Source organism: Sorex araneus, chromosome 4 (assembly GCF_027595985.1).
Source record: "Sorex araneus isolate mSorAra2 chromosome 4, mSorAra2.pri, whole genome shotgun sequence".
NCBI classification, from domain to species: domain Eukaryota; kingdom Metazoa; phylum Chordata; class Mammalia; order Eulipotyphla; family Soricidae; genus Sorex; species Sorex araneus.
The window spans coordinates 155,460,424-155,477,778 of NC_073305.1; the positions used below are offsets into that span (position 1 = coordinate 155,460,424).

Below are 17,355 nucleotides of genomic sequence, written 5' to 3' on the forward strand. Positions count from 1 at the left end.
GAGCAGAAATTGAACAAGAGTGAGATGAAATAAAAAATCATTGAAAAGATGCAAAATGTGCAATAGTGTAATTAAAATATATGTTGGCAGAGCTTACATGCCATGGAATTTTCATTATATGAACTGAGAGCTATAAACTGGATAATAAATGTGAGAAATATAAAAATTACAACAGAAGACATTAAGGCACTATGGATTTGAGTCATGAAAAATGTCATTAAGAATTGTAGGCTTTCTGCAGAAAACAACTGATAACTGAACAAAAGTATTTTTAAATTGAAGAAATAGCACTGAGTCAAAAAGTCTTCTCAAACTGAAAGAATTCTCCATGTTCAAGTAAACTTATGAAGTAAGACTCAAACTTTAAAAAATTTGAACAAAGTTTTGAATTACATAAAGAGAAAATTACTATGTATCTGCAGGAAGACTATAAAAGGTTACCAGCAGAGAGTCTAACATCAAGGATTGCTGCAAAAATAAATGTCAAAACCAACATCCTAGATGCCACTTCTCATCTAAATTATTTCTAGTTTCCACACATCTGGTTTAGTGCTCTTTTGATGTTCTCATAGTATTATAACTTCTATAATATAATGTTTATTCCTTCATGCTGCATTTGTGTATTCACCTGTCTATATCCACTAAACTATGAAGTATGTCACTAAACAACTTGGAAAGCTACAAAGATGTTAAATGACTGCATAAAATTCAGTCTTTGAAGCAAAGTGATGGAAGAACAGTGATATCTAAATCCTCCTTGCTCTAAAAAGACCTAAAAACCTTGTTTCTTACTCATCAGCATTATAGATTCTGGATGCATATGTTTTAGTAAAGGCAGGAAGAAATTTTAATGTTACATACACTGATATTTCCCAAGTAACTCAACTAAAACAGTAAGAAGCAGATAATAGACCCTTGATTAATAGACTTGTAATGAAAGTAGAATCATTAGAATTAAAATTTTAAGGTATTTTCCAAAAATGGTGTTAATGGTTGCTGTTTTTATCTCTTCCATAGGCTTGCAACTGCAGCACAGAGGGCTCTCTGGATTTTCAGTGTAATGTAAACACTGGCCAGTGCAACTGTCATCCAAAATTCTCAGGAGCAAAATGTTCGGAGTGTAGCCGAGGTCACTGGAACTTCCCACATTGCACCCCATGTGATTGCTTCCTTCCCGGCACGGATGACTCCACCTGCGATTCAGAAACGAAACGGTGCTTCTGTAGCGACAAAGTTGGGCAGTGCACTTGTAAGGTATGTGCTGCCTAAATATGGGAAGAAAATGACCTCCCTTGATTGTATTTTCATTTCTTGCTTGCTTCCTTTAATTTGGGAGGTAAGCTCTCCAAAAAACTGTTCAGAGGGTATGTGGATTTATCCTTGCAATTCTCTGCTACTTGTTCAGGAAGTTCAGTGTGCTGACCCTACAATGCTAGGATAGCCTGGGTCACCCTCGTAGTGCTCAGAGAACCAGGACAGCACCCAGCACCCAGCCATGTTCTTCAGGAACCATGAGATGCTAGAGACCAAGCTGGTGTTGACTGCATGCAAGGCATACTTCTTATTTTCTTTTATTTACTTACGTTTTGCTTTTTGGGTGACACCTGGTAATGCTCAGGGGCTCCCTCTAGCTCTACACTCAGGAATTAGTCCGGGCGGTGCTGGGGGGACCAAATCGGATGCGGGATGTCAAACCCGGGTCGGTAGAGTGCAAGGCAAACGCCCTCCCTGCTGTACTATCGCTCTGGTCTAAGGCATATAGCTCAAACCCTATATTATCTCTCTTGCCCATTGTTCAGTTTTCATAAGATTTAGTGCCATTATTCCTATTTTATAAACCTGGAACTAAACTTATTACCACAGTTTATACTCAATATGTTTATTGACATAGATATAAAATTGCTTTTGAAGAACTAGTTGACAAACCAAATTCTACCTCCCTACTTTGTAGGGATGATACATTCTCAATGACAATGATAAACTTGTACAGTATTTGCATTGTTTACACAAGACTAATATGGGAGAGGAAAAGAGAGTTTAACATCATCAGAGAAAAATCACAGCTAAATAATAAGACTTATTAAAAAAAGTGCTTCTCAGTTTAATCTGCAGAAAATATTTATTGCTGTAGAAATTCTATAAAATTTCATCACATATAAGCACTGACATTACAAAGAGTAGCTATGTGAAAATTTTAGTCCTCATTAATATTGTTAAATGATGTAGAAAAACATCCAATTAAAAAAATATAAGAAGGTTTTTCCACCCTTAGTTATTTCTGGGAAATCAATCCAAGGATAAGTGCAATTAAGACTATGTCATATGTATATTTACAAGAAAACGCCTATGCAAGAAGGAACACAGGAAGCAGGAGGATGAAATCTGCGTGGTAGCCTTTAAAATAATCATTGTCATATACTTCTGCCACTCAAAGATCCCATCAACAAAACAAAGCACAGGCTGTTCTGTCACACAGCCAGGTGGTGGTGCAGCCCAGACTAGCTCCCAGCTTTCCCCGGGAAGCTCCGGCCTTCCCCAGCTTTATTGCCTGGCTGTTGCAGGGAGGAAGAAGGTTCAGGAAGCTTGTTCCTGGAACATACTCCCGAGTGCCCGGCCCTCTCGGTGTTTTAGAACATTGAAATACTGGGTTCCCAGTCAAGGAATAAGACATTGAGGCTCAGATATTTTATTTCCATTCATCCGAATACTTGAATCTTACTTATTTTCCTTCTCAAAAAATTTATTTTAGGGTAGGAGTGATAGTACATTGGGGAGGGCATTGGCTTGCATGCAGCCTGCCAGGGTCAATCCCCAGCATCTCTGTGGTCCTCCAACCACCACCAGGAGTGATCCCTGAAAACAAAACAAAACAAGGTTATTTTAGTTAGTAAAGAATTAGATTTTTAGCAGCGTAACACAAATCCACTGGGGAAACTCTACCCATAGAAATGCATACAGATATGTGTTCATCCAGACATGCTCTAGAATGTTCTTCTTATCTGGTAAGCACTATTCACAGTAGCTGTTAGCTGTGGACTGGGGGAGAACCTCCCCACACTCGGCCTAGCTCTTAGCAATGAGGTTGGGTAAAGCACTGTGGCAGACATCACATACTGGACATTGACCATGAAGGCCAGATGGAGGACGGGGAGCAAGTTCAGCAGCTGAGTGCCTGCTTTACGCATAGGCAGCCTGGGGGTGGGCGCTGGATTATAGCCCCTAAGCATAGCCAGGTATGATCCCAAAGCCAAACAAGTGGGGGAAAAAAAAAAGAAGAGAGACTAGAGAGATAGTACAGCATATAGGGCACTTGCCTTGAACACAGCTGACCTGGGTTAATCCCTTGAGCACTTCCAGGAGTAATTCCTGAGTGCAGAGCCAGGAGTAATCCCTGAGCATCGCTGGATATGGCCTCCAAACAAAACAAAACAAGAATCTATCTATCTATATATATGGACTGGAGCGATAGCACAGTGGGTAGAGCAAAAGGCTTGCATATGGCAGACCAGGGTTCTATTCCTCCGTCCCTCTTCGAGAGCCCGGCAAGTTACCGAGAGTTATCATCAAGCCCACACAGCAGAGCCTAGCAAGCTACCCGTGGCATAATCAATACGCCAAAAACAGTAACAAGTCTCACAATGAAGACGTTACTGGTGCCCGCTCGAGCAAATCGATGAACAATGGGACGACAGTGCTACAGTGCTACACTAAATTTATGTATAGACATTTTAGTGTATCCATTTTATAATGACACTATAGATAAATTGCACGTCACTTTCTATTTTTAAAAAATTTGAATAATATAAAATCAATGCTTTTTATATTGCTTTTTACATTATTGTAACTTATGTTCCTCACACAATAATTGCACAAAATGAGCAGCAGAGGCTTTTTAAAAATAATATGCTAATTAATGTGCATATTCATAAATAAAGGATTTCAGGAATCATGAAATCAACTACATATGCCATCTGGGATGTGAGTCTAATTCTTAGAGTTCACCTTAACTTCAAAAATATATGCTCTTGTCATTCATTCTCAAGTTAATTTATCTCATAACATCCTTGTATGGATTCTGAGAACTTTTGTCTTCCTTCAGGTGAATGTGGAAGGTGTCCATTGTGACAAGTGTCAGCCAGGCAAATTCGGACTCGATGCCAAGAATCCTCTTGGCTGCAGCAGCTGCTACTGCTTCGGTGTTACTACTCAGTGCTCTGAAGCAAAAGGACTGATCCGCACATGGGTGAGTAAGGAGCCGCTGAGCCATGCAATGTTATAATGTGAATTCCTGCTGATGTCTTTTAGCCAGGCACTGAGGGATAGGATGAAGCAGCACATTTTGCAGCAAAACGTTTCCTCCATGAACGTTTAGAGATGGTGTAGAGATCATGCACCATTAGATAGTGGGAGATAATACCTTTTTATTCTTTCTTTTAAAATAGTCCATTTGTTGTAGATAAAGAGATAGATGCCAAGTGATAAAAGGAAAACAACAGTGTAAAGGCAGCATGCTTGGGGATGGGAAGACGCTGTCTTCTGATGTGAGGGTGCCAGAGCGTGTCTGTTGATAAGCGCTAATGAGGCACTGAAAACCAGAACTTGTTGCTCATTTATTCCAACCAGGAATCATCAAAATTGAGAACCAAACCTTGCTTATTTATTCTGTGAATTTTTCTTCATTCTTTACATGCTTATATTCTTTTTCATTAGTAAAAAACACTGCATATTTTATTGGGCTGGAGCGATAGCACAGCGGGTAGGGTGTTCACCTTACACGCAGCCGATCCAGGTTCGATTCCTCCGCCTCTCTTGGAGAGCCCAGCAAGCTACCGAGAGTATCTCGCCTGCTCGGCAGAGCCTGGCATGCTACCCGTGGCGTATTAGATATGCCAAAAACAGTAACAGCAAGTCTCACAGTGGAAACGTTATTGGTGCTTGCTCGAGCAAATTAATGAGCAAGGAGATGACAGTGACAGTGACAGCACATTTTATAGATGCTGTGATTTTCCCTGAGCAAACAGGTCTGAAAGATTATTACCCTGTTCTGCCTTAGTATAAGCAGAAGTTCTATTCTCAAGTGAGAACTCTTTTCCAGAGTGCTCAGAGGTCTGTTGATAGATGGTGAAATCAGTCTCTTACTGTGTTTTGATTCCATGAAGGTTACCCTGACACCTGAGCAGACCATTCTCCCACTGGTGGATGAGGCATTGCAGCACACAACCACCAAAGGCATTGCTTTTCAACACCCAGAGATTGTTGCACAGATGAATCTCGTGAAACAAGATCTCCATTTGGAGCCTTTTTATTGGAAACTTCCAGAACAATTTGAAGGAAAGAAGGTAAGGGAAAAGAAATCGAATTCACTTGAGAACAAGGTAAGAAAAAAACAAAACAAAACATGGGATTCACCCAACTCATCGGTCCTCATTTTATTTTGGCAGTTGATGGCTTACGGTGGCAAACTCAAGTACACAATCTACTTTGAAGCTCGAGATGAGACAGGCTTCTCTACTTACAACCCGCAAGTGATCATTCGAGGCGGGACTCGTACTCATGCTAGAGTTATCGTCAGGCATATGGCTGCTCCTCTGAATGGCCAATTGACAAGGCATGAAATTGAAATGACAGAGGTAAGACTATCAATATGTTTGGAACAAGGATAGCAATGGTTTTGCATTCAGTTTCCTTGACATCTCTTTATCTCTTATTAACAGAAAGAATGGAAATACTATGGGGATGATCCGCGAATGAGTAGAACTGTGACCCGTGAACACTTCTTGGATACTCTATATGATATTCACTATATTCTTATCAAGGCTACTTATGGAAATGTCATGCGACAAAGCAGGTAAACTATACTAGAAAATGTCTAAGTTAACTTCTTATTCTAGATACTATAGGGGTGATCAGAAAGGTCATGTCAGATGAGAAAGATTTAGAAATGGTTGGTTTGGAAGTATTGTGGTAGTCAGAAATGACTTTCCAGGTCACTTTGAAGAAGTTATTGACATTCCCTTCTAAAATAAAAAAGGAATGAGAAGCCAGTTTAATGGAGAGAATACTGAATTCATTTTCCACATAATGAGTTTTAGGTGCAAATCATAAATTTGGGGAAGATATTCGGTAGAGCAGAGATAAATTAGTTGTTGTGCAGATCTTTTGAACTACCATGAAGGGAACCTGGTAGGACGAAGTACAATATTATTCAACCATGGGATTCACATCTGTTGACTATATTGCACCATAAATGTTGTCATTTTTTCTGTCTCTTAGGATGGTATAAGATTGTAAAATCATTTTATTTTTTTAATTTTTTGGTTTTTAAGTCATAATACCCAGAGGTGCTCTGAGCTTACTCCTGGCTTTGTGCTCATGGGTCAATTCTGGTGGGACTCAGGGAACCACAAGGGGTACTGGGGATTGAATCCTGGTTGACCACATGTAAGGCAAACATCCTCTCTGCTGTACTGTCTCTCGGGCCCCAATTGTGAACCCATTGAAAAGAATAGAATACAGGACTAAGGGATAAGTGAATGTGGAATCATGAAAGTCAAAGGGTGAGGACATTTCAAGAGGATGTTGATTGTCTTTTCATGGTCCAGGGATGAAGCTTTCTGAAACTGCCACTTAGATTCACATTAATAACATTCTTCTTGGTCACCATAACTAGTGATCATTTTCAGTGGTAAAGAAATAGTCTCAAAAGTTTGAATAATGAATTGACCCAATGAACGTAATAATGAGTGTAAACTTATTTTCCATGAACATAATACTAAAAAGGAGAGATATGACAGTATAAAAGATCAAAAAATTATTATCTATGAGCAAATGAAGCATTTTTACAAAATAAGGGTGGTAAAAGAAAGAGTTAATGGATACATTAAAGATGATAGGACAATGCTGGAGAGAGACAGAGAGAGAGAGAGAGAGAGAGAGAGAGAGAGAGAGAGAGAGAGAGAGTACTTTGTTTAAGTCACTTGTTTTGCTTGTGACGGACTCAGATTACATTTCTGGGACTGCCAGGAGTCACCCCTGACCACAGAGCCAAAAGTAAACCCTAAGCGCAGCCGGGTATGGCTCATAAACAAAAATATAAAAGTAGTAGAACAAAGTGTAAAAGTAATGGAGAAGCTAGGAAATTTCATCATCATGAGGACTTATTGTCATGTTTCTCAGAAGGAAAGGATATCTTCTCTGAGATAAAGTGAGGAATTGCATACAATGTAGTTATTTGAGTTTGTTCCATCCATATAGGCTCAATCTCTCTGGCATGTTAGTATTGTGGTAAAATCTATAAAAACATAGAATAATTAGGTGTATGAGCATAGAATATTGTTATAAATTAGTTGATAAGCTTAGGAAAATAAAGTAAAAATTGCTTCAAACTTCTCTCATTAGTAGAAATCACCAAATATAAAATGAGCATATTTCAAATGCTTGCTCCTTAATAAATAGATAACAATTATTTTGTTGCAAAGAAGAATATATCAGGGACCAAATTTGCTTTTAAATCTTTATTCCTATATTTTCCTTTATCTATTTACATATCTCACTAATAACAGGATGTTGCTTTATGTAAAATATAAAAAAGATGTACCAAAATTATAGTGTAAGCTATATTACTAATTATTTTAAAACAACAAATGCAGATAAGTGTTAGAAGTCAAAGCAGGTTTGCATGTAAGAGGATATCAGGTAACTTGTGAGTGCACAGGTACATTTTTTTAATAAGGTGTCTGTATTGTAATAAAAGAGTATAATGTACATTTTGTTTGTAGAACTGAGACACAGTGTGAGAATACATATTTCATTATACTTTCATTTCATCTGTAGCACTGATTGAAATTTGTTACCATCATTTTTTACCCTAAAGTCTTTTGTATTTCTACTTTGTTTCACTAATAATAATATTTTTGACCTAAAAGGCATTTTTTAAAAAATATATAGAATAAATATTCAATATTTTCCATAGTCTAGCCAGCATTAAAACAACAACAACAAAAAAATCTATTAACTTAGTATTTGATTTTCTAAAACAAGGGTATGTGTCAAAAGTAAAATATTATGTACTTGAAGGCTGGAGGAAAAGATGAAGGAACTGCAGAACTTGCTTTGCATGCAAGAGCCCTGAGATTGATCCCTGGCACTGCATGGCTCCTGAGCTCTGGCATATGTGGCCCAAACAAATAAACAAAGAAAATATATATGCACTGGAAAATATATATATGCACTCAGTGCCTATATGGCATAAATGTGTCTCTTTGAGTTACAAATTCAACTGGTCTCAGAAACAGAGAGCTAGAGTCATAAAACATGTGTTGTGAAATTCAGGCTTAATGGTTTTATCAGTGCTAAAATTTTCTTTTTGTTCTTGTTGTTTATATCTTTTTTTTATGGGCTGAATCGATAAATGGTAGGACATTTGCCTTGCACAAAGCTGACCTGGGTTCAATTCCTCCATTCCTCTTGGAGAGCCCAGCAAGCCACCGAGAGTATCCTGTCTGCATGTCAGAGCCTGACAAGCTACCCGTGGTGTATTTGATATGCCAAAAACAGTAACAACAAGTCTCACAATGGAGATGTTACTGGTGCCCGCTCGAACAAATCAATAAACAATGGGGTGACAGTGATACAGTGATCTTTTTTGACATTTATTTGAAGGCCATCAATACATGTTTTTTTCAAGTATTCTTTTAAAGAGAAATGTAAATTTTGCCAGACCTGTTTCAGGCGAAACAGATGTTCTCTAATCACTTACTTGTCAAAGGAGGATCAATAATAAAAATGCACTTTGCTGGCACTAGTTATTTCACCTGGTTTTAAAATAGTCACTATTCTAGTGTAGACACATGAGTCACTTCCTACTTTATAAAATACATGAAGACGTGGCCAGGGAAGGGAGAACAGAGGTTAAATCACATACCTTGCATGTAGCTCTGGCACCGCATATGGTTCCCCAAATACTGCCTGGAGTGATCCCTGGGCACAGAGGCAGAAGTAAACTCTGAGCACTGCCAGATGTGGCTCCAAAACAAAGCAAAGGGAAAAAAAGTAGTGTCAGTGAATATGAACTTTTCAACAGATAGCATATAGCCTTCCTGTTTGTTGTATTCAGGATTCACAAAGGCTGAGTTCCTTCTAGAAAGGAGCTGGTTTGTTTACAACACCAACTACTTTGGGAGCTCTTAGTAGAGAGAGTAACTGAACTTGTGTTTTCTAAAATGTCTCTGATATTCTGAGTGTATGCTGCTAGACTAAAGTCAGGGCATTCATTTATATTCAGTATCAATAAAGTCTACCTATGCTTGTTATGAAGTTTATGATTCAAGTTCTATAAGCTGCTGGAGATATCTTTTATTGAAGCAAATCTATTTATTGTCTCATTTAAAAGTTTATTTGCAGAACATTTCATGTTTGTCATTAAATAGTCTGAGTTTATGGACTGCATGTATTTTTAATGTATCTTTTCAAATTAATAAAAAGGGTATTAACATTTTCACTCTGAATAATTATTTTTCTTAATAATAGGGCTCTTTTCACGAATAGGGATAGTGATTCAGTTGCTTGGAGATTTTATTAACGAAATTAATAAAATGGTACTTTGAAATATTTTTATGTTCAGAAAAACTTCAACATTATTAGATTGTGTTCACTCATTTTTCTGAGATTTCCTAAAGTTCTAGGAAGGGCATTCAGAGAGACTCAAGAGGAAGAAATTGAAGTTGCAAATGAAAAGCAATTTTCCTAGTGAAGATCCTAGGGGATATTCTAACAGGCAATAACCTTGGGTTGTCTGTTTGAAAGGAAGTAAATGTCTAATTAATCGACCATGTTCCACCTGAAGTCACCCACATTTTTAAAAGGGGGATGAAATCTTTATAATAACTAATCATCAGGACATCAGATATATAGTTTATAAAATTCCTTATGATGTATGTGAATATTTTGCTAATGTATATTCTCAACCTTTGAGGACACAGACATGCAATAGGAAGACACATAGTTTGGGTACTGAATTTTGGTTTGTTTTCAAACAATAATCGAACAAGCTTGAAGTGTATTACAAACAAACAGAAAAGACTTTTTATATGGTGTCAAGTGAGCAGTTTGCTAGCATGATAATCTAAGTCTATGCTCTATTTCCAGGATTTCTGAAATCTCCATGGAGGTGGCTGAACCAGGACAGATATCAGCAGTGACTCCAGCAGCTCACATGATAGAAAAATGCGATTGTCCCACAGGTTACTCTGGCTTTTCCTGCGAGGTAAGCTAATGCCTGCTCACGGTTGATGCTCAGCAATTTAACTAGAAAGTAGCTTCACTGCAGTCAGATTTACTTTCATGTACACTTGGGCTGTTGTATTTGATATTTCACTCATATTTCATCTGCATTAAACCTAATAAGATTAATTTCAGTGAAAAATATATACAAAGCCATTTACTAAATTAAAGTGCTATTTATAACCTTTAGCATTGTATGAGTTCCACATAATTTATGAAAAAATTAATAAGAATAATTTAAAATTATTTGTCAAGTGTCCGTGGAATAATTTTAAACTTTGCTTATTCATGACTACTTTTGATGGGAAATATTAAATGCACCTATTTTGGTCTAGTAAGTAATAAAATAATTTTATTTTTAACCATAATTCTTAACTCACATATAAATACATGTTAAATGTATTATATCCGAATAGTATGCACTAGTATTATGTGTCTGTGCCCTAATATATATAAATGTTTGTAGCAGTTACATGCAGTATTCACTCAAATGTATATATACTCCCATAATGTACATGTGATAAATGAGGCAGTAAATATGACAAATATATAATATCCTTTTTTCCCAATGAACACAATGCGTTTAAATATAGGAGACAAAACATTTTGAGATCTTCTTCATTTAAAAGACATAATTGATTATTTTAATAAATATTCTTTCATACTACAAGTTTTAGCTATTATATAATTGTCTAAATATCCAGTCTATAAAGTTAGAAATTAGGTTTTGAAGTCCAAATTCTATGACTACCCAATATAATATTGCTGTAAAATAGTACCAGTAGTAAGACTTATTTCATATATCTTAAGGAGACAATGTATGTCCAGCTACTTTATTAAGTATCCAAAGAGTAATGCTATTTACTTATTAACAAAGTATTAATAAAGCATCAAACTATTTAAATGCCTACATTCCATGTTAAAGTTTAAATGTTTAAAATGTCATTCTGTAATTAGTAGGCTTTAAAAATCACAATCACTATCATCTCATTGATTATCGATTTGCTCGAGCAGGCCCAGTAATGTCTCCATTCTTCCTAGCCCTGAGATTTTAGCAGCCTCTCTTTCCTCATCTTTTCCAATGGTGCCACATTAGAGGCTCTTTCAGGGTCAGGAGAATGAGACCCATCATTGTTACTATATTTGGCATATAAATACGCCACAGGGAACTTGCCAGGCTCTCCCATGAGGGCAGAAAGCTCTCGGTAGCTTTCCAGGTTCTCCAAGAGGGAGAACTAGGCTATAATATGCGTCTGCGTGCTTCCAGGAGCTTGGTTTTATAGTCTCTGGATGTTGGCCGTTGATGGACTTGTGCGGCACCAGGGGTGTTTGTGGGTGTGACTGCCTAGCTACTCGAAAATCTGGGCGGAAGATGCCCAGTCCTGGTACAAGCAGGCTTGGAGATCTCAGTGCTGGGTCTTGCACACCTGGGTTCCTCTGGCAGTTCCTTCATCCGTGAGGCTTTCCAAGCATATGGAGAGTGGCGTTGAGCATGGCTGTGGCTAGGTTCCGAAGGTCTCGGCTGCCGGGGCTCTGCTTGGGGCAGGGAGGGAGACTCAACCCACTGCCTCTGAGGGGCCCCAGTGAAGACGGCCAGGTGTGGCAGGAGACTCTTTTTGAATATGTTTTTTACTAATTTTTAGATAACAAGTCTCACGGTGGAGATGTTACTGATGCCCGCTTGAGCAATTTGATGAACAGCAGGATGACAGTGCTTCACTTTTTGTTTGTTTGTTTATTTGTTTTTTTGGTCACACCCGGCGATGCACAGGGGTCACTCCTGGCTATGCATTCAGGAATTACCCTGGCGGTGCTCAGGGGACCATACGGGATGCTGGAAATCGAATCTGGGTTGGCCACGTGCAAGGCAAACGCCCTACCCTCTATGCTATTGCTCTAGCCACAGTGCTACACTTTACTAATTTTCATTTATATAAAATATAAATTAACAAATTATATACATGATAAATTAATAAAAACAGCACTGTCATCCCACTGTTCTTTTATTTCCTTGAGCGGGCACCAGTAATGTCTTCATTGTGAGACTTGTCGCTGTTTTTGGCATATTGAATGCACCACAGGTAGCTTGCCAGACTCTGCAGTGAGGGTGGGATACTCTCAATAGCTTGCCAGGCTCTCCAAAAGGGATGGAGTAATCGAACCTGGATGGGCCACGTGCAAGGCAAATGCCCTACCCGCTGTGCTATCGCTCCAGTCCTAATAAAAACATAAAGATAACAAATTATCATTCACATCAGTGACTTCATCTATTTTCTGTGAATTTCACTTAAATTCTGATTTGCAGACAATAATTACAATAATATTTTAGTGGGTTTATTTTAGGGATAATGCTTATCTCATAATAATAAAGTACCTGAAGTGTTCTCCACAATCCATTGCCTCTAATCCATTATACATGTTATTTATAATTCATCTTGATTCTAGAGTGTAATTACCCAGCCATAAAATCCAATCATCAAAACAAGAGCTAAGGACAGTTTTAAAATGATACATCCTGTTCTGATAACATATGTTTTGGGTCACTAATACACGAATCAATTCCTTTACAGTTTTATCACCAAATGATTTGTGCTCTAGGAACAGTTAGAGAAACATCTGCATTTGTATTTATTTCATGCTTTTTTCATTTCATGTTTTAATCCTAAATGTGAATGCAAATAAATAAAATGGTTAGCTGACCGTAAAAATATAGCAAATTGTGGGGCCTCTAGCTCTGTTATTTTAAGCAAGTCTTCAGCTGCTGCTCCATAAACCAGGGCTGGTTTACAGGTGAGAAAGGTTGAAAACCGTGGGGCAGAGAGTACAGAAAGAAGGTAAGGCACTTGTCCTTTATACTGCTTATGTATGTTCAATCCCAGTCACCCCATATGGTTCCACCAATCCCACCAGGCGTGATCCCTGAATACAAAGTCAGGAATAATTTCTGCACACTTCTGGTTGTAACCCCCACCCCCAAATAAAATTTAAAAAGAAAAAAACCTAAAAATTACTGCTTTCCCTCAGTGATTATAACTACCTAATTGCCCGTGTATGGACTGTGTATGCACACAAGTTCCAGTCTGCTGGTAAAAAACAACTGAACAACATTGTTTTAGAGTGTTGTGACATTAGCCCTATTTACTGAAAGGCAACTTACTACAATTTGTGATTTGAAGTAGAGACCAAATTACTTTCCAAACACAAATAAAAGATACAATTTCCTTACCATATTTGTTGGTGTGGGAATCATTACATTTATCATACTATAACTGAATATTATCAGTATTCTCTTTACTGTGGTCTCATGTAGGGTTTTAACATAAAACCAGATTCATTTTTTTGCAAAAAGTGAGAAGCAGTGAATGCATGGTTATCTTAAATAAAATTATAGGAATTTGCAGCTTATCACTAAACCATATTATGATCATTTAAGCATCCTTTCCTCTCACAATTGAATGACTAGAGTCTGCAGGGTCAGTGCTCAAAAACAGTAATTTGTGACCTCTAAAAATAATTTTCAAGCTCTCAAATAATATGTACTCATTATTATCTCATAAAACTCAAAAAACAAATTATAAAAATAGAATACAAAAATTAAAGCAAATTACAAAAATGTTCTTCCTACACATGCATACCTCCTAGGGTTGTATTTGAAGACCCAAAGATTTTATATTCGTGTATGTAACATTACTTAAAAGATTAAGCTATTTATGTTGTTATGTCTTCTATTGTGGTACAGAACAATCATATACCCCTTAATTTTTTCTTTCTTTAATGAATCATACTTTAAAAATGATCTAGGATACAGGTGCCAATATTGATCTGTTGTGTATCAAGCACTAAATATTCATGATCTAATTAAGTTCTCATAGAAAGCCTAATTTTAAAATAATAGTATTTAGTTAATTAAGTACCTACTTATTACATATTTTCTTAAATATTTATACCAATATCACTGAATTTTATTGTTATTCTCATATTATTGACAGGAAATAAAAGTCCAAGCAAACTAAGAAAACCTTAGTTTTAACTGAATGAGTTTCAGGAAGTCTAAATATTTCACAAACCTACTTTTATAATGTATATTATTGTGTTTGACAAGTTTATGGTCTGCATGCAGAAACAGAGACTCAGGGTGGTCAAAATCTGCATAAAATCATATGTAAGTTAAATGGTGGAACTTTTACTAGGTGCAGAATTGCCTGCTTGCTAAACCGAGCAAAGACACAAGACAGAGCATTTTTATTGGTTATAACACTATGTCTATTTTTATTGCTTAACTCAGAAATGAAGGGGGAGTTGTGTTAAGTGCACCTGGGAAATGTTGGCTTTTTATTCTCTTTGTTTCACATTCCCTCTCTCAACCCTCCCACATTTTTGTGCAAATCTGATTCTAACATTTTGATGACATTCCATATTATGAAAATAAATAAAGATGGAAGGAGAGAAAAAGAAATTTGAGCTATGAATAATTTGTACATAAGAAAATAACTTTGAAAACATTTGAGTGAGAAAATGTGTACTTGATTTCTTTAATTTTCTATTTTGTTGCAGAAGGACTTTAGACAAGACTATAAAAAGTAGCTATTATCTTTCCTCTTTTGTTCCAACTAAACATATTCATTCTTAAGAATTTTTCCCGTTTATGGAGACAAGAAACATATGGTAAATGAATAAAGATCAACATAAAGGATCTTTAAAAAATGAAATGACAAAATAGGAATAAAATATCCTGTTACTTTTAAAAATGTATTTAAAGGTCTAATTCTTGGAGTATGGAAATCTCTTTTTTTACCCTAATTCATAGAAAATCGATCAGAGCTTAAAATAAATGTTGAGTGTCAAAACTAAAAGAAATTCAGAAATTATCTGGATCAATGAATTTGCTCATCTGTGAGATGAGGAAATCATGTTTTGTTGATGTTCATCAACTTGTCTATTGCTCAAACTAATTGTAAAATCAGTGTTTGCATGTTCAGTTGTGTCCCAACATAAGTTTGTCTGCCCTTTTAAAACCACACATTCCCCAGCAGACTAATAAGAAGCAGTGCCAGTGACTCTCAACTCTGTAAATAAGAATTTCACAACAAACTAGAATTTTAACAACCTTGGTGCTACTCTCCACCAATTAAATCAGAATCTCTAAGGGGTAGAATCTTAAGACTTTGTACTGTCTGGTTTGAGAAGTTTTGGCCTAAAATCTTCTCTGAACAGAACTCCATTTTGAATTCAGATCTGGATACCCACTAAAGCGGTTTTTGTACTATTTTTCAAGGAAATGGAATAGTATTAGAGGGAAGTTGTGTCTGTTATAGTAAACTTTACCTGAAGCACTCATCTTTACATGCCAGCCTATAACACTGCATATCCTATAACTCCTCAGTTTAAAGTACTGTTTTTCTTACACTTGCTTTAATGCTGTGTTTCAAAGTCTATCTAGAAGATCTCATTCTAAAACTTTTATACACACATACACACTCCTCAATCAAATATACCATTGCATGAGAGTTGTTCTCTAGACATAGAGATCAAATACTGTAAAAACAACTGAGTTTGCTCTAGAGTCAGCTTACCAAATAAAGGAAACAACCTGAAATATAAAACATTTTTAAAATACATTTCTTTTTTAAAAGTGGAGTCATTATTCAATCTCATTAGAATGTCTTATAGTCTGTGATAAAAATCGCTCTTAAGTACTTAATCACTTTTACATTATCCAAATTAAAATAAACAAAATTTTGCATGCTAGCTTTGCTAGAAATTTTCTTGTTATAGCGAATTAAAAACATAAGAAAAAGATAAAATTACTGGTGGCATAATATTATCAAGACATGCAGAACTATTATTATATTGAATTTTTTACCTTCTATCTTTTAACTAAGAACACTATAATAATACAACCATGGCATTTAAAAAATATTTTTCCTAATTTTATTGAATACTGATTCATGAAGTGCAGTAGAAGCAGATTTTAGGTTTTCACAGACATTGGAATTCTCTAGTCCACATAATTTGTTGAAAAAAAAACCTCTTATATATAGATTATATATAAGATAAAACCTAAAGTTCCATAATATTATATACCAGGAATAAGTTCATAAACATTAAAAACCAAACACAAAACCTACTTCTTTCTCAATAAAAAGAAGACTAAAGATTTTTCTGAATTTCTACGCAAATAAAAACTTTCCTTTTTAATTTGCTAAAGTCTGATTACTTTGACCTACGTTTATACCCCAACGGATCTATCAGAAAGTCACATTAATAACCAAAATTGTCACTTGTGTTTGGAAGTGGTGCTGTCTTTAATGAAGAAATAATTCTCTTTTAACCACCAAAGAATTCCCATGTTACCAAAGCTTGATTTTCAACCCTTTTGTCTTAATTGGCTTTCTTTTCTTTCAGAGCTGCATGCAGGGATTTTATCGAAGTCGCTCTGAGCTTGGAGGTCACACGGCTGGACCAACCCTGGGTACCTGTGTTCCTTGTCAGTGTAATGGACACAGCAATATGTGTGATCCTGAAACTTCCATATGCCAGGTATTCACATCTACTGTTCTTGGTCATGGCTCACATATTCATTTCTCTATACATGTGTTCCAATAGGATAATAAGAAAAAACATTGCTTACAACAAGAAATATATTAGTAATAGCATCTTAGATAATCACCTGAGGATACAAACAAAAAGTTAGCTTTTAGTCTGTTCCTAAATCTAAAAATATTTATTGGAAATATAAAAATTACACTAGAGTGTTTAAAAAACACCATCCAAAATTCAGCATAAAATAAACAATAAATTATGCATTTCCTAACAATGTTATAATGTCTTCTTAAACAATATCTTACATACAACATAGATATAATTCTGTGTTTTGGCCATTAGCTGTATTATCATGAAAGTATTATAACACCAGGTATTTTGTAAACTTTTTATAACCTACTATAAGCTATAAACTAATGATTTCCTTAGAATCTTCCTGTTCTTACTTTTATATATGTACTCATGCTTATTCCCTACTGTGCTATTGCTCTCTGCTTTGGAACAACCAGGAATATAAAAAAAAAAAATCCA

General features: G+C 36.1%; 1 protein-coding gene across 1 annotated transcript in view; it reads left to right on the forward strand.

The window, feature by feature from the left end:
- Positions 1-17,355, forward strand: part of LAMA2 (laminin subunit alpha 2) — a 645,380-nt gene that overhangs the window by 411,970 nt on the left and 216,055 nt on the right. Inside the window, exons 23-29 of the mRNA XM_012932852.2 lie at positions 1,018-1,254; positions 4,100-4,243; positions 5,160-5,339; positions 5,442-5,630; positions 5,715-5,848; positions 10,147-10,264; positions 16,687-16,821. Of these exons, the coding sequence (XP_012788306.2) occupies positions 1,018-1,254; positions 4,100-4,243; positions 5,160-5,339; positions 5,442-5,630; positions 5,715-5,848; positions 10,147-10,264; positions 16,687-16,821 (1,137 nt within the window). The remainder of the gene's footprint in view (positions 1-1,017; positions 1,255-4,099; positions 4,244-5,159; positions 5,340-5,441; positions 5,631-5,714; positions 5,849-10,146; positions 10,265-16,686; positions 16,822-17,355) is intronic.